The 22,813-nt window shown below is 36.3% G+C and overlaps 4 protein-coding genes across 6 annotated transcripts; 1 reads left to right on the top strand and 3 right to left on the bottom strand.

The window, feature by feature from the left end:
• Positions 1-1,340: 1,340 nt before the first annotated feature.
• LOC112164504 (calcium permeable stress-gated cation channel 1) lies at positions 1,341-7,644 on the bottom strand. 2 transcript variants are annotated; one of them, XM_024300714.2, is made up of 12 exons: positions 7,303-7,642; positions 6,505-6,848; positions 5,766-5,924; positions 5,224-5,359; positions 4,550-4,651; positions 4,040-4,162; positions 3,858-3,938; positions 3,424-3,764; positions 3,054-3,299; positions 2,548-2,872; positions 2,121-2,354; positions 1,341-1,981 (listed from the first exon to the last, which is right to left on the bottom strand). In XM_024300714.2, the coding sequence occupies exons 2-12, from the start codon at positions 6,816-6,818 to the stop codon at positions 1,709-1,711; spliced, it is 2,334 nt and encodes a 777-aa protein (XP_024156482.1). In that variant the 5' UTR covers positions 6,819-6,848; positions 7,303-7,642; the 3' UTR covers positions 1,341-1,708. The 2 variants fall into 2 exon arrangements, with proteins under 2 accessions (XP_024156482.1, XP_040361800.1); XM_040505866.1 differs by lacking the exon at positions 1,341-1,981 and having other exon boundaries at positions 2,212-2,374; positions 7,303-7,644.
• Positions 7,645-11,948: 4,304 nt separating this feature from the next.
• Positions 11,949-16,367, bottom strand: LOC112201373 (lysM domain receptor-like kinase 3). Of its 2 annotated transcripts, none has more exons than XM_040506739.1 (11): positions 15,671-16,367; positions 14,501-14,534; positions 14,391-14,404; positions 14,097-14,261; positions 13,743-13,945; positions 13,443-13,532; positions 12,982-13,230; positions 12,809-12,900; positions 12,591-12,729; positions 12,380-12,481; positions 11,949-12,275 (listed from the first exon to the last, which is right to left on the bottom strand). In XM_040506739.1, the coding sequence occupies exons 1-11, from the start codon at positions 16,296-16,298 to the stop codon at positions 12,108-12,110; spliced, it is 1,884 nt and encodes a 627-aa protein (XP_040362673.1). In that variant the 5' UTR covers positions 16,299-16,367; the 3' UTR covers positions 11,949-12,107. The 2 variants fall into 2 exon arrangements, with proteins under 2 accessions (XP_040362673.1, XP_040362674.1); XM_040506740.1 differs by having other exon boundaries at positions 14,397-14,404; positions 15,671-16,366.
• Positions 16,368-16,989: 622 nt separating this feature from the next.
• LOC112168297 (chaperonin-like RBCX protein 1, chloroplastic) lies at positions 16,990-18,377 on the top strand. The gene is made up of 6 exons (XM_024305418.2): positions 16,990-17,231; positions 17,326-17,420; positions 17,523-17,640; positions 17,909-17,925; positions 18,032-18,094; positions 18,189-18,377. The coding sequence occupies exons 1-6, from the start codon at positions 17,075-17,077 to the stop codon at positions 18,264-18,266; spliced, it is 528 nt and encodes a 175-aa protein (XP_024161186.1). The 5' UTR covers positions 16,990-17,074; the 3' UTR covers positions 18,267-18,377.
• On the bottom strand, positions 18,367-22,813 carry LOC112168296 (malonyl-CoA decarboxylase, mitochondrial). Its single transcript, XM_024305416.2, has 16 exons — positions 22,619-22,813; positions 22,470-22,549; positions 22,145-22,235; positions 21,921-22,053; positions 21,640-21,823; positions 21,335-21,479; positions 21,162-21,252; positions 20,971-21,029; positions 20,812-20,889; positions 20,547-20,630; positions 19,920-20,101; positions 19,721-19,849; positions 19,447-19,519; positions 19,138-19,223; positions 18,785-18,869; positions 18,367-18,670 (listed from the first exon to the last, which is right to left on the bottom strand). Exons 1-16 carry the CDS (start codon positions 22,706-22,708, stop codon positions 18,638-18,640), a joined length of 1,623 nt encoding a protein of 540 aa, XP_024161184.1. The 5' UTR covers positions 22,709-22,813; the 3' UTR covers positions 18,367-18,637.

Here is a 22,813-nt window from a genome sequence, read left to right as displayed (position 1 = left end):
TCATTATAAGTGTGTAAATAAATGCAGCCATCAAAGCAGAAATAATGGCGGCTTGTTCCCGAAGTAAGTCATCGCCTATATAAAGGACGCTCGACGTCCAGGTAATCCATCGAATTCCAATTCTCTCTACTCCACTACTAAGAAACATATTGACTTAGGCATCGGAGGGTTTTTCTGCAGGTACCCCCCCTCCTCCTAGAGCCGACGGTCAAACTTCTGGTCAACGCTCGAAGGAATCTTCTCGATTGTTCCCAGGTCAGCTTCCGCTCTAGTCCGCATTAATTGTTGGGTCAAACTCCTCTAAGGAATTTTTCACCTCCAACAAAAAACTTCTTGTTTCATCGAGGATCATTAGTGAATGAAAGACTTTTAAAGAATCATGTTTGAATTAGGAGTTTTTGTTTTGGGCACTTGGTAGTTTATTGAAATTCCGTCGATTATATGATGATATGCAATTTGTAGTTGTAATCAAAGACCAGAAATATATTGCTGGAATAGAGGTGGAAGAGGAATTCCCATATTCAAAGAAAAGGAAAATAATAAAGAGAATACTAAATGGACGGAGAGAGAGAAAAAGTCAACCACAATATTAATGAAAATTGAAATAAATAAGAGTAAAAGCGAAAAGAAAAAAATTGTCTAATTAATGTATTAAATATCTGATTTCTAAGTATAATGGAGTACACATGACATACAATGAATATGAAATGTAGAAAGGAAAGGTTAGAGGGGAAGGTAGCTAGCATTTTTTTTTTTTTTCGAAGAACATTAACAAGAGTTGAAAACAATTTAATGTAAAATTAATAAAATCTGACGAAATTAGCAAAATCATCTTTTACGAACTTAGATTTTAAAAGTTCATCACTCAAGGTGCCCAAAATCCGAGAGCTAAACCATTAAACGCATGCTCCAACAATTACTCATCCTAAATTAAAGAACCATCTAACAGGTGTAGATGCATGGAATACACTAAAGTGACATAAGATTAACAGATAAAAATGTTATACTAATGCTAACTTTGAAAAATTATCCTACACACTCGGACAATAGCGACGTGGTAGTTTCAATGACTGTTATCGATCCATTTAGCTCCAATTAAACTCAATATTGTACGCTTTGCCGCCGTGTAACACAATAATCTTTTCATGCCTTATCGGTCCATAAGTATTTATTGATTCAATATAGAATCTAATTTGTTATATCGTAATTTAAAATCCTATTATTTCGGGCCAACGTAGAATTCAACTGTTCCATCACTTGACAATTCCGTAGAGACAGACTTTATCTCCAAAGCTTTAGAAGAAATTCCGCACAATCCATTATCTTCGACTAAAGTATTATAAAAACGCAAAATCCACAATCAATATGATATTTAAGTAGATCAATAAATTTAATTACAAACCAGTGCAAAATCCACAATCACATAATTACACAATTTGTCTACAGAAAGAGAGAAGAAACTGACTCCCTTGTACGCCAGCCTAGTCTCTATGTCAAAATAGAATTAAGGTAATCTTTCAGCTGGCTGCAAACAGAACTTCACAACTCTCTACGTATAGTGGAACCTATGCTCGGGGTTTCCCTCTCTGTCCTCCCCGTGCATCGTTATCAGCTCATTCAATTTTTACAGTTCCATCGTGTCTTGAACTTATGCACAACATCGGAAAGGCCAAATGTACAGCTAAGATTTACATCTCCTACTCACAATTCAAGGCTGTAGATCTTCAACAGCTTCTGGCAACGAGGGCGTGGATCCACCAGTCATTCTGCTAGGCACCGGGGTGTTCCGCCGGGATTGGCGTTTTGTGGCCACAGTCGTCACGCTCTCATTTTCGTACTTTTCAAACGAGTAATGGTCATCATCATCATCATCTTCATCGCACTCTTTAAAAACTGGATGGACATATGCGCTTTGGAGGTAGCCTTTCAAGTTCAAGTTTGGTTCTCTTACTTGTTCCAGAGTATCTTTCATCCTTGCTTCCTGATCCCAGAAATGAAAAAAAATAAAGTATAATCTTAGAGAGAGAGAGATCTTGTACAAAGTATTAAAAAACTGAACTAAAAGAGGTAATAAGTTGCTGCCCTTGCTCGAAGAAGAAATTAGTGGAAAACTGACATACCTGTAATGGATATCTAACAAATGCAGGTTCAAAACGACCTTGGCAATACTTATAGAACGCTATGGTCAATACTGGAAGTGCAAGAAGAAATGGTGTAGACTGAGCAGCTTTTTTGGTGCTCAACAATCCCAATAGAACCAATTGAGAGATAAGCAATGCAGACAGAATGCGACCATGGACATCAGGCCAGTATGCTGCAGCACTTTCATATTCCTGGATGTAAACATTTATGATCTGCATTCAGAGAAGATAATCTATACATGTTAAAAGGAAGTGAAGCATCCAACAAAAATATATAATTGATATCTAAGTTAAACACTTGGTGCGAATGGCATTGCTGACACCTAGTATGTTCATATGGATGGATACACAGATATACATAATCCTAATAATGTGAAATTTAGTAATCAAGATACCAAATTTTTACCTGATGACGGAACACAACATAAGCCAGGCCAAAGAAAACAATTATGAATGGAAGTAAAACTGGTGTCACTGTAGCATATACAAGGCCCAGTAAGATATAAAGCTGTATACGAGGCTCCCCAGTGTTGAAACCAATACTTCCTGGATCCATTGCCTCCTCCCTGTCCTTATCAGTCTTTACCAGGAAGGTATTCTTCAAGTGATATATAATGAGCGGTTTCAACATCAAGATCTCTGCAGCGATACCAGCCCACCCATCAACCATTATATATGTTATGAAGAAAGTTGCTTTTAATGGGACTGCAGTGCCAAGTGTCACTGGAATGCTGCCAAAAAGAAAGAAAAAAAGAAAAACTTAATTCAACATTTGAATAGTACTAAAAGAAAGATTATATACTTGTACAAACAGAAAAGAGCTGACAATACACAAGTTTGATAACTATGTAATCACATAGATAGTCACATCATGAAAATGAAAGGTCTGACAATTAATTTCAAAATACGTACTCAGATGGTGATTGGTGTATGAAAGATTTTAGCTGTTCAAGTGCCGATCCAGCTATAATGCTACCAAGGAATACATTCACCAAAGTGAAGAGATAGTATCTAGATGCTGCTCTCCTCTCAAGAGAAGACAGAGATGTATACCCCTCAAATTTAGCCATGATCATCAATATGGTTGGCAAAAATATCAGAAACAACTTCAGTGCGATCCCAGGTAGAAAGCCTGTAATGACTGACTTAATGAACTCCCTGCATATATATCAAGGTAACATTAGTAACTAGTGCTAATAAAAGACATCAAGGTACCATTAGTAACTAGTGCTAATAAAAGCTAGATGCCAAGTCAAAAAGGTCCAAGGATGAGATAACTCACACTTCAACAATGGGCTTTAGGAATGGAGCTACTTTCTCAAGTCCCTCCAGGCTTGCAAGAGATTGTACAAATGCAATGGGGATCATGAAAAAGAAAGTGAGGAAAAAGAATGCAACAGCCATGATGAGCCTCTTAACTGTGAGTTTTACATATGGAATAGCCAGATTTGGCCAATATACATCGCGTGGCTCTGGAGCCCATTCGGTTAACCAAATAGTTGGATTTCTAGATTGCTGAGTTTGTGCACAAACAGCAGCACCCCATCTGCTTTTAAAGGAAACAAAGGCAGCTGCCACGATAGAGTTGGGATCGTTTGAAACTCTCTCCCTTTCTTCAGGTATCTGAAGAGAAAAAAAAACACAAATTATGAATTTGAAACAACCAAGAACATGGCAGTATATATTTGACAAAGAACTGAAGGGACTGGTACTTACTTCCTTCTTCAATTTGTCAATCTCAGAGTGATAATGTTCAATTGCATCAACTTTCTTTCCCCAAAGCCCAAGAAAACCAGTCTGATAGTTGTATATGCACATCCAGGTTAAAGCTAAAATTAAATATCAACTTAAGAACTTGGAAATACTTATAGCACTTACAGATAGAGCAATTTATTTACCTTAACCAAAGGCCTTACTGAAGTTTTGCTTCTTTCAAGTTTGTTTTCGTAGTAGACAAGCCAGTTATCCATTTTTTTCTTCTTCTTTACCAATTTTGCAAGTTTGTTGGCATTGCACACCACCTGCATATAATTCGTCACTGGATCAAGTTTCAGAAAACAAGACTTCTTTTTATAGAAACAATTGTATAGCTTTGGCAGTTGAAGGATTAAGTGAAGGAGATGTTTCAAAACTCTATCCTGGCAAATAGAAAATAATTTAGTATTACAAAGCATTATGGCTACCTTTTCAATAGGAAGCACAAGGATAAAGATATTGCAGAAACTGCATAGTTGATTTTTTAAACCAAAAAGATTTCTTCATGTAAAATCTCAAAAAGTACATTAGTAATTAAAGTTTTATATACAATAATTACTACTTTAAGCATGTAGGGATTAATGGCTCCTTAAAATTTTATTTAACATTTTGTACTGTATAAGAGCACTACTTCTATTTCTTCGGGGACAAACCTGATGAGTAAGATAATGATCCGGATGGTTGACCAGAAAAAAGTGCTCCACAAGCTCACTTACAGATTCATCTGGATCTGGTGGAACATTTCTGACAAGGGCCTGTAAACAATAAGATAATTAGGCGTATAAGCATGATTTTATAGATTTTTATCATTTTTTCTGGGTAGATAATGCAAACGAGCTCTGCTTGTATCCGTATAGATTAACATTCAAGATTATTCATCAGGTAAGATCAAATATTAATTTCAGTTCTTATCCTTATTACAAGAGGCAAAAGGCTATTATTCATCAGGTAAGCTCAAATATTAATTTCAGTTCTTATCCTTATTACAAGAGGCAAAAGGCTATTATTCATCAGGTAAGCTCAAATATTAATTTCAGTTCTTATCCTTATTACAAGAGGCAAAAGACTATAAAAGTGACTGCTTATTACTGTAACGTATATATGATTAGTATATCAAGCAATTGACATCACTACTTAAAAATGTCTTATTTGAATAAACATTAATCTGAACTCATGTATTCAGGCAAAAAGCTATAAAAGTGAAATGTTTATTACTTTAACATTTTCATGATTAGTATATCAACCAATTGACATCGCTGCTCAAAAGTGTCTTATTTGAATAAACATTAATCTGAAATCATATATCGGGGCATGGAATCAATCTCACCGTAAATTGATCTGGTCGTCGTTTTTCTGTTGCAAGAAAATGCAACCGCATTGAGGCAACTTTCTCATACTCCTTCATTAGCACATAACATGTCCAAAAGGTAAAGGCATACGCCACCACTATATGAGTCCACAATCTGTCAAATACAATTGCATGAGTATTGCACTTATTAGTAAGTAAGATGAGAGTTAACCTGGATTGAATTTTTCAAGATTTTCTATTGTCTGCATGAATTAGATGTCAATAACACCACATAGGTAGACTAAAATATAGAGATAGAAATGGCAATAACTACAATTGAATGTTAATACGATGGAATTTCTTATATTTACAATTATCCAACAATCATGTGTTCTACAGAAAGGGCACAAAATGCTCCCAAATATATAGAAATGACAAAGAAAGTTAATAAATCAATGTTAATATGACGGAATTTCTTATATTTACAATTATCCAACAATCATGTGTTCTACAGAAAGGGTACAAAATGCTCCCAAATATATAGAAATGACACAGAAAGTTAATAAAGGAGGGTGTCTCACCTTTGAGATTTTTCTGGGATATTTGATATAGAGAGCCTATCAATGTCACTAGAAGTGACGTTCTTTAAATGAGCGGCAATATCCAAAGTGTTATTTGTCCAGTTGACTGGTACCAAAATAGCCCATGCAACGAATGCCATTGGAACAAAGATTTTAAGCCTGCATTAATATAAGGAGAATAAAATCATCAACATATGCTGACATCTTAGATCTGAAGAACTAAATGACATGCATTTTGAAAATATGAATTTTAATGTTAGCATATAGTAATCAGGATATATTATAATGGAGACCTCACTGGAACAGGTACCACAGAGATCATGCAAATTACACATGCATGATCTAACAATGTCATGCACTTCTAGGGTCATGTCAGACTCATTTCACTGACATTACTGATGAACGCTAGCAAAACTGAAGTGCTTGAACTGCATTGTCAACAAAATAAGGTAGTTGAAAATAGGTAGGCTTTCAAACTGTAAACTAGGGTTAAGGTGGGGGCTTCTTTAAAGGTTTGTCTCATTCCAGGGTCAAGGTTAAATTAAACCAGAGGAAAAAAAAAAGGGTTCTCCAAAAATGATTATCTCTTGAACATTACCAAAAAAAAAAAAAAAAATCTATCCCTGCAAAATATATGAAGAAAAACTTAAAGCAAGCGGTACGATGCCATACTAAGAGCACTCGACACCAATTTAAGTAAGTAGGTAAATAAGAAAAGAAAAGAAAAATTGCAGCCTACCCTATCAAGTATATCCTCAAGTAAACAGCAGAATCCAATCCTGCATGATCAATAAGCTCCGGTTCCGGCATCCTCAATGCTTCTGGCATCCAATTTAGAAACCTCACATATGACCTATAGTCTAGATTGACAAATTTACTGACGAATGTGCCAGAGCGTGTGGGACTGTCTCTTACTCCCTTGAAATACCATTTTGGAAAGTACACCCTGTCGTTGAACGGCTGAAGCCTAAGAAACGCAAATACTAAAAAGAAAACAAAGGCACTCAGAATATTGATGGCTGCTCCAACCCCTATATCCCCGAGTGTAGCCATTTAAATTGTCACAAAGAAAACCGCATCACCCTGTAAAACGATTATGAATTAGAAAAGCAGAATAACAGAAACAAAACATAAAAGGCACAGATTTACACAAACTTTTAATAACAAAATCTAACAAAGTTATTACTTCCAATTATAAACTCCACAATCCTATATATCAAATTACCCTCTGTCTACATATTAATCTAACTTTTCGAAACGGTATTAGATCTATAAATTTCTAGTTCCCTTTCCTTTTCTATCCGCTGTACCAAAAACCAGCAGCTCATAAATTCCCAACTACTTTCCACAAAAACGTTAAAAACAAAGTGATCAAATCACCATTACACCTCAAGTTAAAAACCAAACCTCACCTCCTCCTCAGAGCTAAAAACACAGATTAAAATAAACAACCTCTGCAAACCTCACGTAATCAGCTGAAAAAAAAAAAAAAAAAGTGTGGAATTGAAGAAAAGAGAGAAAGAGAAGAAAAGCATACCGGAGATTAAGGATCGAGAGGAGAAGTTGAATTGGATTAGATTGCTTGAAATTCCACCTAAAGAAAGCTTGAAATTCCTGCACTCCTCTACAGGAAAACTGAAACTCACGCCAACTGTTACTATTTCCGATTAGACGCCACTCACTCTCTCTCTCTCGGCTGCGCCACTCGGATTATAGTGGAGAGATTGGATTATGCTGGTTTTCGGAAAGTGCGGAAAACAATGAGAGAGATATCCTAGTGATCTTCGTAGTGGTTATGGTGGAGGTGGTTAGGGATCTGATGGTTACGTCTTTTTTTTTTTCACTATGGCCTTTCCCGTTTTGGGAGATCTAGTCCAATTTAGTCCTCCTGTCAATTGCTTATATAGCTTCGTCCTTTTCTTTTCGCCTTGGACGTCGGCAACGTCCCAATTGCGATGCCCAACGGCTACTTTTTGCGGGAACAGGCGGTTTCTCACCCGCGTGAGTGGCGTGTGAGGGGCACGGGCCAATTGGAGTGGCATAAAGTGGGTTGGTCTGCCCGGACCCGAGAAAAAGTGGTTTCATGCGTTGTGACCGCGTGGTTAGAGCGTTGGCGACGTGGGGAGTGTCGGGAGGGGACAGCTAGACCCGGGTTGGATTGGGATTGACGGCAAGGGGATGGGATTGGGTTACGGGGGTTGGGATACGTGGAGTGTGACGGGCGTTTGAGGGAGTGACGCGTGGATTTGGTAAGGGGGGCATTTGGTTAGGTTAGAATGGGCACGAGGATGTCATAATCAGAGTGAGGATGAAAGATAGGGTATGGGAGGTCAGAACAGTATGGTGGTGGTCGCCAAATTGTGAGTATCAATCAGTGAGAATGATGTCTTGTATTGGATCTTGGTCTAACAACAAGATGCAAGATGGTGAAAAAATTTGTGGGGTTTGTCTTTTTTTGGTTTTATTTGGCATTACGTGCGATTATCTCATTAGGTGTGTTGGTATATTCATGAATTTTTGTTAATAAATTTAGATAATATAGTGTATATAATGGTTCAAAGTTAGTATTTTTAAGATAATTTATCAAAAGTAACAAAAATAATTTAATTATATAGCGTTTAGTGAATCGAACAACTTATAAAGCAAAACAAAGTATAAGAGATCTATTGACCTAATGAAAAACTAATTCAAGTTTGCGGCTCAGCTTAGTAGTTGACAATGACATTTTTAATCATGATCTCTAAGTTTTTATAGTCATAATCTCCATTTTTAAGCAGTGAGAAATGAGTCCTTTTATTTTTTTCCTTCCTTCTCATTCTCCTTTTTCTTCTATGTTTGTCTTAGTTGCTTTGCCCAACATTTTGACATCGCACAAACAAAACGTGTTTCCTTACAATACGTTTGTTGTAAAAGTATAATTATGTTCAAACTATACCATATATCTACATTTGGACTTTCCTTGATTCTAAGTTTTGGACTCCTATGTTCAAAGTTAGTATCTTTGAGATAATTTATCAAACAATAACAAAAATAATTTAATAATGTGGTGTTTAGTGAATCGAACAACTTACAAAAAAAAAAAGCAAAGCAAAATATTCAATAAGAGTGTGTTTGGATAAGGGAAAAAATGATGAAATTTAACTGCAAGTGAGGATTTCATAATTCCTAAAAGCCAATTTCTTCATTTGGCACTATCAGATTGGAAATTTTAAATTTCTCAGTGGAAAAAAACGAAGGAATTCATTATTTAAATTGGAGAGGTTGGAAATGTCGCCGCGGTTCTTCCTATGATCGATCACATTCTGCCTTTCTTTGCAGAGCCGGCGTTCCGGTAAGGGCTTCGAAACAATCACCGTTGATTGTTTGCTTTTGATTCATTGTGAAAATGCATTTGGTGATTTTTTGAAGATATGAAAAAATTGGAAAAAAAGAGCTCATTATGTGATTGTGATTATGGATTTTGTTAGGATCGGATTGTGAGTAGACATGATATATTGATATATCGAAGAGGAAATTTTAGCTTAAAACAAAATCTATGAAAATAAAGAGAAAAATGTTGTTCGTCTCTTTTTTGTTCCATGTTGACCAAAAGCATTAGTTATTTTTCTTATTATATGATATTGATTTATTATTTTTTTATCCACAGGTTTTGTTTTTCAGATTACGTTGAAAACGATTGAGATGTCACGTACAGAACCTGAGTAGCTAGAAGTGGCGACAACCAGTCTTGAGTTTACTGTAAAGGATGGCATAGTTGTAGCCGTTGCTTCTAGAATAACTCGAGTCGATGAAAACTTTATAAGCAAACACTATTTATCTTTTCTTTCTTTTTTTCATACTGTAAATGAGGTTTCTATTGTAATCTTATATCTTCCACATGTTAAATTTTCAGTTTCCGAAAACGCAAGAAACTATTATGAATTACCTTCAGTACACGGCATACTATGCACATTCACAGGGTCAGCTGACGACTGGTATGAGATGTTCAAAACTGTTAAAAAACAGGTAATTAGATGCTCTAGAATTTTTAGCTGCTGCATAAGGTACCCAAGAATTTTCTCATATGCAATAAAACAATAAAGAATATTAGGGTCCAGAAGCAATTACTTTTTGTTCAAGATCCTCTTCGCTAGTTCACCCTCAGATCTTAGGGTTGTGAAAAACTCAACTTTTTCGTTTGAAGGCGGAGTGTCTTCATTATCTATAGAAACACGGTAAAGTTCATACTTCCGCAGCAAAGAAAATTTTAAAAATAAATGAATGAACAAATAATAAATCAACACAAACATTGTTAATTAAGAGATAAAGCACATATATATGTACGTCTCCATTATATCCAGCGATTAAGATCCCAAATTGACCCTCTCCGTATTGCTCCTTGGCTTTACGCAAGAACGGCCTGTATTTTTCAACGTATTCAACCATGTAATCTTCTGCCATCTTTACTGCTTCCTTGGGTGTTGTTGGTTCCTGCATGTGTTATTGTAAACATGCTACTTAATTAGTTGTTTTTCTAAGGAAAATTCTGGAGTAGGAGAAGCTGTTACTGAGTAACAATTAATTCTTTAGTTAATTATACAAATAAGAAAACGACATTATACTAAACAGTAAAAGATGAATAATAGGAATAAGAAAACGACGTCATACTAAACAGTAAAAAATGAGCACAATTCTTGCAACCAATGCAGCAACAAAATCAAACGTGATATTGAAGCAAGTAGCACAAAAAAAGTAGTGAAGCAAAGCATGAACAACTAATTCCTAAAGGACAATAATGTTTCATGCATGAACTTGGAAACGTATATGAAGCAAAGCATGAACTTGAAAAGGACAATGTTCATAATACTTCATATAGTTGAACTGTTGAAGGGTCATGAATAGATGCTTGGTTAAGTACATTTCCTTATTTACTAAAACACTCTTGAACAATTAAATCTATTATAAATGTCAATTTCCACTAAAATAAATGTCATTTACGAACTCTTTTGCAGTATTCAACATTCATTTCCAAAACAAGGCTTTTTTCAATTTTATTTTTTTTATTTGTTTGAAACTTTCTTAATTTATTACACATTTCAAATCCTAAATATATACAACCGAATAATAGAAATTACAATTAATTTAATTTTAGATTGATGGAGTTAAAGATTTCATCATTTATAAATTTCTACAAATTTCATAATTTTCTCATCCAAACGCACCCTAAATTTAGTTGTTTAAGGAAAACTCAAATCAGATTGTTTTGAATTTACTCATGAGAGATCTATTGACCTAATGAAAAGCTAATTCAAGTTTGCGGCTCAGCTTAGTAGTTGACAATGACATTTCTAGTCATGATCTCTAATTTTTTTCTAGTCTAAGCAATGAGAAATGAGTCCTTTCATTTTTCTTCTTCCTTTCATTCTCCTTTTTCTTCAGTGTTTGTCTTAGTTGCTTTGCCCAACATTTTGACATCGCACAAACAAAACGTGTTTCCTTACAATACGTTTGTTGTAAAAGTATAATTATGTTCAAACTTTACCATATATCTACATTTGGACTTTCCTTGATTCTAAGTTTTGGACTCCTAGGTCGGCGACACCATTAAATTCAATATATAAGGGTAATCCAAGATATTATTGAATAGAATATATTGCCTGCTTGCTTTACTTTTCTATATCATTACCCATATCTTGAACCCTTTCTTGGATTGGCCATCCATATTGACATTTAGATGAGGTTTAGATGAGGTAGAATAGATATTTGGAGCACACTCTTAAACAGTTGGCAAAGACTAACCATAGAAAGCTGTGGTTAGCAGACACCTTTCAATCTGGGGACACAAGGACATATTTTTCTGTTGAGATATGATTGCCCAATAAATAATACTTTTACTTTAGAATAAAGACTAAATCTTTTGACACATATGGTGCAGATTGTTCCAGATCATCCAAGTTCTTCATTTTCTCTGAAATTTCTAGTACACGCCTCAGCACGCTGTTATGTGCTCTCATCAGCTTTGAATCTTTTGTTCCTTTAGGATTTTAACGCGTAATAGTTGTCTAACATGGTATTAGAGTCTTGTTTGCACTAGGTTTTGAGCCTTCTTTGCATTGCAAGTTAGCACTACACGTGAGGGGGTGTCAACTTCATATATACATTGTTAATGCATTTGCCGACTGCTTAAGCTTTTGGCCGGTTCTCTACCACAATGTTACGAGCTGGAACAAGCAACTGATATGGAGTCAAAGATGATACACTCATACACATAATTGTTAATTAATTAATTACATATGGTTATTTCAAAACCAGGAAAGTTAGGATCACTTTGTTTTCTTGAGGAGTGGTGGTTTGTTTCCTCTGCTACCTCCCTGACATTAGATTGACTAGATCTGTGTGATTTTCATAAAACGAACCAACATCCCATTCCTCAGTTGATGATGAAAGTGTCATTAGCGCAACGACAATTGATCTCATGCTTGGCCTCAGTTGAGGATTCTCTTGTGTGCAAGCTCTGGCAAGTTGAGCCATCTGCATCCACAACAGCTTATAAGAAATCCACAAGAAAAATAGCTAGCTAGCTAGAGTGCTAGACACAACATACATATGCATTTGAGAAATTAATGAAAGGTCACCTTGTAGACCGAGTCAGGTGAGTAATCATCGCTGCTGAGCCTGGGGTCGACAAGTTTACCAAGATCTTTTCTCGGATCAGGCTGGCTAAGAACACTTTCAAACTGCGTCACATTGAGTACATTCTTTACATTAGTACTCGAGTTCTTATGGAACCATTTATGGGGTTTTATAGTACTTATTGGTAAGTAAAGGAAGGGAAGAAAAAACTACCAAATCAACAAGTCCTCTCGATTCAGTAACATATTCATTTGTTCTCACAACAGCTTCCTTGGCAGATATTAATTCAAAAAGTACAACACCAAAAGCATAAACATCGACTTTGGGGGAGACATCACCATATTGAGCATACCTGTTCACAGACACTTCATTCAATGAGACTTCCTTTGAAGAACAATGAATGAAGTGAAAAGAAGCAAATGAATACGTACTCTGGAGGCATGTATCCGAATGTACCCACAAGACGTGTCTGCAGTGAAGCACTTCCATATTCAGACAGTTTTGTTAGCCCGAAATCTGCAACCTGCACAGAAATTTAGTTCTATATGTATATATTCAGAAAAAATTCAAGCCAAAAGTAATAATAAAGGCATTTTTTCACTACCTTTGCACGGAAGTTTTTGTCTATTAAGATGTTTGCTGACTTTATATCACGATGAATGTAGACAGGAACAGTGTGTTCGTGGATATATTCTAGTCCTCTTGCAGAATCTAAGGCTATTTGCATCCTGGTTTGCCATGGCAATGGGCCTAGACCAGAAGAGCCATGCAAATGTTGACTTAAGTTACCATTTTCAATGTACTCATACACTAGGAACAAGGAGTCCTCGACACAATACCCTATCAAGCGCACCTGCAAAAAAGCATACTATAAGATAATGAAACAACCTAGTTCCAACAAATACTGAACTGAACAGCATGCTTGCTCAAAGAAGTTTCTAAATGTTTAAAGTGCTTCAAGTCTGAGGCTGTATTTTACCCTGAATAAAAAATGTCAAGGGACTTCTTGCTCTAACCAAGTTCATTGAAAAACTTCCCATAAAAAGGGAAAATAAAGAAAATTACCAGATTTAAGTGATGAACATGTGTTAGAACCTTCAGTTCAGCAAGGAATTCTTTTGTTGCTTGCATATCCATCCTTTTGATTGCTGCTCTCTGTATGATAATAGTACAAAAGAATCAGCCATTGAATTTTTGCAAATGTGTCAAGTCAGGTAAAAAACACTTGAAATCTATGTTAGTATACAATCTCCCACATATTTGAAGTCCAGGATTTGGTGTTTGTACATTTAAGTTAGACGATGTAGCTATTTAGATGTGAACCTGTCACAGGAAATTTTGTTTATGGAACAAAGTAGCACAAACCTCGCCTCGGAGTTCTGCATAATAAACAGCTCCAAACCCACCCTGTCCAATTTTTATGCTGAAGTCATTAGTAGCTTTGGATAGCTCTTCATATGAGAACTCCACAGATTTGTCCACAGTTATACCCATAAGGCCCGGAGAAGAACCGCTAACTAGAGCAACTGTATCAGAAGTTGTCTCAGAAGTAATTCCAGAAGTTAAAACTGCAAGATAGATATACTGAAAAGTCAGACAAGGACAGCCACATGAACGTTTCTATTTCACATGATTTTCAGTTATTAAAAAAAACCTTTCACATTGCCAAGAATTCTTCAGCTGCTAATCATTGAATCAAGGTCAATCTGGAAGAATTACCATGTGTATGTTGAATTTGAAGATAGCGTTCTTCAGACGGTGTGGAAAGAAATGGTGCCTCAACCACCTTCCTCCTATAAACCCGAGCAAATAGGAAAATTGCCAAAGCTAGAGCAGCAGAAGCTCCTCCAGCACATATACCAATAATAGCTCCTCTTGAGATACCTGACAATTAAAATGCCAGCACAAGAAGAGGCAAACGACATTATCAATGCCGATTTTAGAGTTTCATTTTTGACCTCAAACACGAAAGCAATAGATATTGAGATCATTGAAGCAGTAATCAGACAATACCCCTACCAGCTGTTCTGCAAGAAAAGGAGAGGAAGGAATGAGGTTTTATTCTAGAACAAAGCTGATCAATGTAGCATTCCACTAAGATTAAGAGAGGTGATATAATTTACCTTGACTTATATGGTGGAAAAGTCCCATTTTGATCTGCAGAAAATAAAAGCCAAAACTTAATGAGAAAAACAGCAGGTTAGGCTCAATCGCGCCTGGAAGAGAGAGAGAGAACTTATCAATCATCTGATGTTTTGATAGAAGTAATTCATGTTTGGCCAATTCATATCTGTGGAGCAATTTAGCAGTAAGAGATTGGAAAACCAAATGCCGTAGTCAATTCCTTCGGTTGTAAGGCAAGGTTAGGCTCATTACCCAAAAGATCATATATCTTTATTATAAAAGAAGAATAATGTAGCTGTAAATCTTTGGCCCTATATGATTAGTATAATAATTAAGCTACCACTAGAAAGCTATATGATTGATTAGCAATTGTCCTAATTCATTTACAGTAATCAGTAATGCACATAATCATGCAGAGACCCTTGTCGTTTATCCCTATTCCTTCAGAAACAGACACACTTTCACAAATACAACGGTGTATATTTTTTCTTTCATTTCCAGCAATTATCAGATAAATCTGTGTTATTCTCTACATTATTGTTTAGTCTCTGTCTGTCAGTGCTCATATCCAAATGGAATATGCATAGCAGCAATTACTTTTCTATTCTTATTTCCTTTTCTCAGGATATGAAAAAAAGCCCACTTTGAGTAGGTAATCGAATAAGACTCAATCTAGAGACATAGGGGTGTTGACTTCGGCCAGCCAGCTTAAACCTCTCCAAACCTCATTTCAGTTCATATGTTTTGGTTCAAGTGAAATTTTTCAATTTGATCTTGTAGTTGAAGTCGGCTCCCAATTTATGTAGTGAATCCCACTTTAAGATTGAAAACAATGGTACCTTAGAAGCAAACTTGTTAATTTGGCATCCGTTTTAAGTTTGTTTTCCAACGTCAAATTGTTGAATATATGGAAAAGACAGAGATAAGAAATGTTGTTGAACATATGATCAAAGTTGCCAACTCTAAACCACATGAACCAAGTTCTCAAAACACATAAATACAAGAGTAGATTGAAAGAGACCATTTTCACTGCCTAATTCTCAAGCATTTTAAGATAAATGATACCAGAAATAGTTGAAATGAGTACTATCTCTAGACTGCATAAGCATACTACTCATGTTGTATTATATGGAATATTATATGAATCAAAAGATGATACTATTACTAACCTCTTGCTGGCACAAAGACTAATTCATTGCCTGAACCAAAGTTGGACCCTTTGTTGTACATCTCCAGCAACCTTGCTGGAACACCACTCTCCGCAGCCACAGAGGACAAGCCCTCACCAGGACGAAGAGGATATGTCACGAAAAACCCATAATCCCTTGATATCTTTCCATCACCGCAAGAGCAGTTCACTGTTACGTTAATTGGAGCTTTGTCAGGTATCTGAGTTGGTGTGTAAGTGTTCACTCTATGCACCCATTCTTCTGTAGTGAGATTAGCAAATGCGATCTGAGCAACTTTGTTATAGGTATCACTATATTGGGTGAGGTAGGTGAACGTATGCCCCAAAAAATCACTATTCAAGCAGTCACAAGAAAATGGTATGTTGATTCGAGTACCAGTTCGGAGGCTATCAGAGTTCTTGACTTGAGGGTTGTACTTGAGAATTTCAGGGATTTGTTGGCTAAAGATGTAGCTAATGTAAGTGAGGTTTGAACCATCCCAGACATTGTATGAGGCTAAGGCAAGGCAGCCATGTTTGCACTTAGCTTTGGCTGTGAATGATAGAAGAAGAAGAAATACATGGAAGGCGAACAATTTGATTTGTGTGTTCCCTTCTGCAAGCATCATCTTTTGTGAAGAAGAGGAAGTGTTTGAGAGAATGTGCTGGCTGATTTTAATGTTATAGTAGTCTAGACTTGGTTGATGAAGCTAATTAGGTTCATATTGTTCTTATTAAAAATATAGGGTGACAGCATCTGTTTCATTTTTGTCGGCATCTTTTGCCTTTGATTCGTTCTGCTATGAACCACTCTAGCAACATGGTTGTAAAAGAGCGGAATTTCTTTGGCTTCAAGTAGGGGACAAGAAGAACATTCATTTCAAAACTAAATCTTAAGAAAAATGAGGCAGGCGTGTCAGTAGGCCCTAAAAACATGTACACGGGTTCCACAATTGATGTTAATGTTAGACTCTAAAAGTCTCTAGAGAACTTTTGTCCGACCGTCCAATCACAAGTCAAACTGTTAGTAGTGTCTGAAATATGTTCTACTCGATAGTAAAAATATCTAACATGACAATACCTATTATTGGACGGTCGGACGAGAGAAGTGATCGGTTTTCCTTACCAAAGGCGCCGGAGCCATTTGTAATATCCGATTTTCCAAACACATGACCCCCAGCGGAACAAGTGGAAGCATGTTATTGGTCGATTGGACACGACATGTGGTCCGGCCATAACTGAAAGACTTTTCAGTTGAACTACAACTTGCTATACAGATATTTTTTTGGACGGTTCAGTAGCTGTACTTCTGAAGCCTGAAGATATTTTTGAACGGAAGAAATATTTGGTCTTCAAACAGAAGCTGCTCATTTTCACAAATCCAAGTTCTCTTTATCTCTTATCCATGGAATCCTCTGCAGCACTTGTCCCATTCTCTCAGCTCCCATCTTTCTTCTCACAAAACCCCAACAACAGAATTAGCAAAGCTCATCCTTCTTGGCCATCCAAACCAAGAACTTCTCTGCCAACTCGCATACACTGCCAAAAGATGTATGTCCCTGGTGGGTGCTTCAGTACTCAACACTCTACATTCTACGATGATCTGCGACTGTTTTAAGTGTGTTGTAACAGAGGTTGTTTAATGTTTATATGCAGGATTTGGAGAAGCGTCCCCAGAAGCAAAGGCAGCGAATAACCTCCATAGTTTCTTCACTTATGTTGCGGTTAGCATTGTCACTGCACAGCTTGAGGTTCCTGCTCTTCTTTGTTCTTTTAAAACTAGCTTTAAATTTTCAAAACTTATGTGTTTTTGGATAATATATAAATCTGTTAACAGTAAATTGCCAGAGCAGAGTTACAACAGAGAGGCATATGAAGAGCTAATGGAGTTTTTGAGTCGAAACTCATTGAATGATGGAGACAAGTTCTGTGCCGATTTGATGCGAGAATCTTCCAGGCATCAGGCTCTAGGTATGTTGATGTCTCAAATCTCTCAACCCTACAGAAAGTTCTATCATACTGATCAGTGTGGTATACATACTGGCTTTTGGTGGTTCTTTTCAATCGTTTTTCACTGTAAACTGAATCTATATGACACACTGATCAGTAGGTTGTACTTTAGGCATACTCAGCAAGCTAAGCTCAAAATTAAAAGGCTTCTAATCTGACTTTGACAATATGATTTGTGATTGATACATGGGGGTATTGAAACTATTGTTCTACGGCATCCATATGGCAGCTTTACGCATTTTAGAGGTCAGTCCTATGAAGGTCAATTTGAATATTCAGTTTATTATATTTTGTTGACTACAAGCTTGTTGAAATTGTCAAGTTGAATATATAGGGTCTGATTTTTGTCTAGGTTCGATCTGCATATTGTAAAAATGATTTTGAATGGGACAACCTAAAGCGACTGGCTTGCAAGGTAAGGAATTAAATACTTTCTGGTTGGTTATTTCCCACAGTCAAAGCTACTTCCTTAAGGTTTCTTATTCACTGGTTCTGTGGCTTCTGTGTAGATGGTGGATGAATCCAACACAAGACTCATGAGAGATTATGTCTTGGAAACAAGTCATGTGGACAATGAAGGAAAGTGAGAAGTGACAAATCCAAATCCTAAGCAATGTCAAATTAATGTAACATGTATGTACATCAACGGATTGAGCTCCATAATGGTACAAACGAAAAGATGAGATCTTAAGTTGAAATGCAGCAAAGTCGTAAATTGCTAAGTCTAGTTTCTCTGCTGATTATAAAGTTTATCATATTATATACGGCATTTGCTACAATCTTTGACTATTATTTGATATTACATTACGACTTAACAAAGGCTGAAGAAGATCAGCTTAAGGAGAAACAAATTTAAAAATAACATTATAATGACAACTGTACATCAATTTAAAATAAATCACTTTCCACTATAGAAAACAATGAAATTAAAAGCATGGACACATACGTTATTACCCGGCTATTCTGTTCTATTTTGAGGTTCCTTCAATGGCTGCAAGCAAAAGGACATTCAGGACTCAGGAGCATGTAAGTTTGGGTTTGAATGAAAATGCCAAGCATCTTTCATGGTACATGTAAGGTGTCACTTCAGTACACAACTAATTACCTCAACGTAATGGGAAAGTTCACTAGAAGTATGGATATGCCCTGTACTGAAATATGACTGAGAATAATCTTCAATTTTTCCCAATCTGCAATGATTGTTCAATGTTAGTATTCATTAGATGATATTTGATACTGCGATAATATAGTGAAACTGAAAATCACAATTCAATGAACAATGAGCTTCACAATTGTTGATCTGGTATCGACTCAAATAGATGCTGGCAATGCTAGATTAAAAGCTATTCAAAACAAAAGTTTGACAGGTGTATGATTCAAAATTGCATCGTGTTCATAAATGAACAGGTTTTCATGGAGGAATTAGTCATATGATAGGAGAGAGAAGGTTTTGGTTACCGGTAAACATAGTTCACCATGATACCTCCACTTTGATGAAGGCCTTTCTCTGATCGATCAGCCATCCAATTAATTCTTTCAACCATCTGCTCCACAGAAATAAAAATGAAATTAGCATATACTATTGAAACATACTTCTTGTCAGATTTCTTGTTCAGAGAAATTTTTTTTTTCTTGTTCAGAGAATTGCATAGTTCTACATGTACCATTTATGCATCAAATATAAAATTCAATCAGTCCATCCAACTATAAAACATATACATATGCTCATATAAGGACTGTTGCACAAACTAGAGTTAAATGACATACTGCTCCATTCTGTAGGTGAAAATTTGCAACAGAATCCAGAGCTTTGCCTCTCTTTTTCTCTTGCAGAAGGTACCTTTAGCAAGAGAAACAAAGATATGTTAATAGTGTTTCATACAGAAGAACATAGATCACAATATTGTCCAAGACTCTTAAAAGTAATTCCTGTAATGTCATCAGCAATTACATAATATGTAATGTTAACCGTTTCATTTTAGCAGACCCATCATCTTTACTAGCTTAGCAACAAAAAAAAGAAGGAAACTAGAGTTAAGACCTGGCACACAATCGCATTAGAGGGGGTTTTAGAACTGAAAGCAATTTATCAGACTTGGTCCACTCATGGTTTGCCGAAGTCAGTAAATTGAGCATCACTTCCATGCTGTTTTTCCCAGTGGTGATTTCCCTGCACAATTAAAATGTTATTAAGCATTCCAGATGCTAACACAATGTGACAAAGCCAATAAGAAGCTTACACAGAAGCATCCATAAGTGCTCTTTCCTCTTCTGGTTCAAGTATGTTCTCCCAAAATGTGGAACCAGATCTATCAGCTGACGAGTTTGGCATGTCTTCACCTTCAGCAAGTTTTGACTGGGATGCCAATTTTGATAGGAGCCATTGCATATACCCTGGAATGGGGCTGAGTGTCGCAAATGTCTGATTTTAAAGACGGTATGTGTCAGAAAGTAAAGCCATAATGACTGTTTTCCAAACACTATCTATTTATTGCTTTGACACCTTGAATAAGAGCAGTTAAAAGATAACTTTAGTAAAACAAAAACAGATCAATTTGAAAGTTGGCAAAAAGAAAAAGCAATGTCAAAAGCTCTTGAGTTACTTTCAAATTTTAAGGGGAGTAAACTAGTTAAAACTAAAAACACCACATCCAAGCATTACCAGTAACCACAACTTATAAATGTTCAGCTAAAAGTTAATTAAACGTTCACTAAAGTAATTATTTGCACTAACAGAAGTAAACAAACAAGCTAATATCACAGATAAAAAGTCTAAATCTAAAACAATGTATGAAGTCCATGAAGTAGGGAGATTATTTTGCGAGTCTGACTCTTAAAATTTGTAAAAGGAACAGGACAGAACTTACAGAAATATGTGGCATGTCTTTCCTCACCAGTGTGATCACACGTTTGATTAGAAACTTCCCCAGGTTTATCCCCGACAAGCCAGGCTGTCAAAATTAGAAACTACTCAAATCAAGTTATGGTAGCAGCAAGTTTAAAGTAAAGAAGGCCACTCTACAAGATGTGGCCCTAGAAAGCTTCTAGAACTACCATGGGATAAGTGTCCATGATCTACTTGATGTGTTTCTATTCATTTCAGAAATACTAAGTACTGTAACAAATACACACCTGAGTTGATGATATGGAGTAAAACAATGCACATGTAGCCTCACATTCAGGAATTGGAGGGTCATCCCATAGAACTTCCTGCTACATAAATATTAATTGCATTACAGGAAAATAGAGACGAGTATATTAAGAAGAGTTTACTACTGAAAGATCACTGACCTGTACAGATTGAGCCATATCTTTCATGAGTGCGACTTCTATGAAAATAAGGGGTTCACCTAAAAAACAGAAGATAAATGAAGTATATGTTATAACTTAAGAATATCTCAACTGTGTCTCAACACATTACAACGAATTGTCACTAGATCAATAATAGAGAAATGATGGGGCCAATGGGATAAGAGGCTGACCAGGTATTGCTGGATGAAAGTATCCAAAACACCGGCGACCAACTCCCAACCTTCTCTTAAGATCTATAAGATTGCTGATTGGGTGCACGGCCTATACAATATAATAGGAAGTTGTAAAGCCACCTGTAAACAAACATAACTAAATGCAGTACAAGACAAGCAAGATAGAGTACCTCATAAGCCACAATTTTTTCCAGCAAGGAGGCAGGATCATTCCATGTGATCTGGTGGAGCTCTAAGGCAGCAGGACTAAGCCACAGACTAAGTTTCTCCTTTAAATAGGAATCCAGAGCTCGCAAAGACGCAAGATTTTCTTCTCTAAATATGCAAGATTATATCAAAATCTTAAACCTATTGGCAGAGATTGCATTTCTTAACTTAATAGTAGTTTTAGCTACACTGAAAACATAGTTCATTTACCAGCTAGTGTCAACGAGACACAACAAAAAATAAATGTAGGGATTAAGTATAACCTTACGCGAGAATTGATAAAATATCAGCTCGAAGAATGGACAAGAACTTCAACCCTCCAGGATGCGTATTAAGCCGCTCAAATAGCACTTCATACATCGGCTTGAGAGCATGTCTCAAGTTCCTCTCAATGCGGTAGAATGCAGAAAGAGATGCCTCCTCTTCAACGCCAACTGAGTGAGCACTGTCACCTAAAGATACAGATATCCAATCAAACCACCTCAATCTCATAAATCACCAAATGCAAAGTGTAAATAGCAACTAAAAAGATATCAACATGAAACTCACTTCCAGTTCCAGGAGGCTCAAGTCCCAAATACTGCTTTATCAAATCGCGAACTTGTGTCCTATTAACATCACACTCTTTGGCAAGTTGCACAAGCAATTTTTGACGATTCTCATACGAAAGGCTGAAATATCCCTACTCAACCACAAAAGAACCAAATTCAGCATCAAAATATCACCAAGCATCACTAAAAATGCATCTCAACCTACCCAAAAAAAAAAACTACCTCTGAGAAATCACTCAGCACAGAATCCAAGACTTCAGTTTTACTCATTGAAATTGCAGAGTGCATGGACTCACTTACAACCTCAAAATCCCTAAACAACAGTAAAAAAAGTATTAACTGCAATCAAACAAAGTAAAAGTCCATGCTTTTACAAGCTCAAACTCCCTAAACAACAGTAAAACAATCATCAAGTGCATTCAAACAATGTAAAAATCCATGCTTTTTGTATTGGGTTTTGAATAAACAACAGTGAAAAAAATCATTAACCACAATCAAACAATGAATAAATCCAAGCTTTTTGTATTGGGTTTAGAACAAAGCACACCTCTTGGTGTTGCTTAAAGAATTGAGCTTTTGGGTTCCACTACTTGATTGGCCTCCATTCACCGTTTGATTAACCATGTTCTGTTCCAGAAACTCCGATCAGAGTCCATGAAATTACGAAAAATGGGTATCGGAAAATTGAAGACTTACGGCGAGAGGAGAGCGAGCGAGGTGAGCTGAATCGTTGTTGGTGGGTCTCATTCTGGTTCGCATTAGAATTGTCAAACCTTTCTTGTTCATATCTACTCAAATCAAAGTTCGGTGCTTTTTATAGTGCGAAGGGTGAAGAAGACAAATGAAGGTTGAGCTCTCCTTCTCTGATTCACTCAAATCAAAGTTTAGGCT

This window comes from Rosa chinensis, chromosome 5, assembly GCF_002994745.2.
Source record: "Rosa chinensis cultivar Old Blush chromosome 5, RchiOBHm-V2, whole genome shotgun sequence".
Lineage (NCBI taxonomy): Eukaryota > Viridiplantae > Streptophyta > Magnoliopsida > Rosales > Rosaceae > Rosa > Rosa chinensis.
Note: the sequence above shows the minus strand (reverse complement) of the source record. Positions and strands in the feature narration are given on the sequence as shown.

What these genes read in the sequence shown, in the direction of transcription:
- LOC112164504 (XM_024300714.2), bottom strand. Translation starts at nt 6,818, where the DNA reads ATGGCTACACTCGGGGATATAGGGGTTGGAGCAGCCATCAATATTCTG. An exon ending in ATCATTATCTTACTCATCAG is followed by an intron (nt 4,163 to 4,549) that starts GTTTGTCCCCGA and finishes AATTATATGCAG; the next exon opens with GTGGTGTGCAATGCCAACAA. An exon ending in TTGTTAGATATCCATTACAG is followed by an intron (nt 1,982 to 2,120) that starts GTATGTCAGTTT and finishes TTCTGGGATCAG; the next exon opens with GAAGCAAGGATGAAAGATAC.
- LOC112201373 (XM_040506739.1), bottom strand. Translation starts at nt 16,298, where the DNA reads ATGATGCTTGCAGAAGGGAACACACAAATCAAATTGTTCGCCTTCCAT. An exon ending in AGTCTTTGTGCCAGCAAGAG is followed by an intron (nt 14,535 to 15,670) that starts GTTAGTAATAGT and finishes TATTTTCTGCAG; the next exon opens with ATCAAAATGGGACTTTTCCA. An exon ending in TTCGGATACATGCCTCCAGA is followed by an intron (nt 12,730 to 12,808) that starts GTACGTATTCAT and finishes GTCTGTGAACAG; the next exon opens with GTATGCTCAATATGGTGATG.
- LOC112168297 (XM_024305418.2), top strand. Translation starts at nt 17,075, where the DNA reads ATGGAATCCTCTGCAGCACTTGTCCCATTCTCTCAGCTCCCATCTTTC. An exon ending in CCAAAAGATGTATGTCCCTG is followed by an intron (nt 17,232 to 17,325) that starts GTGGGTGCTTCA and finishes GTTTATATGCAG; the next exon opens with GATTTGGAGAAGCGTCCCCA. An exon ending in TAAAGCGACTGGCTTGCAAG is followed by an intron (nt 18,095 to 18,188) that starts GTAAGGAATTAA and finishes GCTTCTGTGTAG; the next exon opens with ATGGTGGATGAATCCAACAC.
- LOC112168296 (XM_024305416.2), bottom strand. Translation starts at nt 22,708, where the DNA reads ATGAACAAGAAAGGTTTGACAATTCTAATGCGAACCAGAATGAGACCC. An exon ending in GCACTTATGGATGCTTCTGT is followed by an intron (nt 19,850 to 19,919) that starts GTAAGCTTCTTA and finishes TTAATTGTGCAG; the next exon opens with GGAAATCACCACTGGGAAAA. An exon ending in AACTTTCCCATTACGTTGAG is followed by an intron (nt 18,671 to 18,784) that starts GTAATTAGTTGT and finishes TTTTGCTTGCAG; the next exon opens with CCATTGAAGGAACCTCAAAA.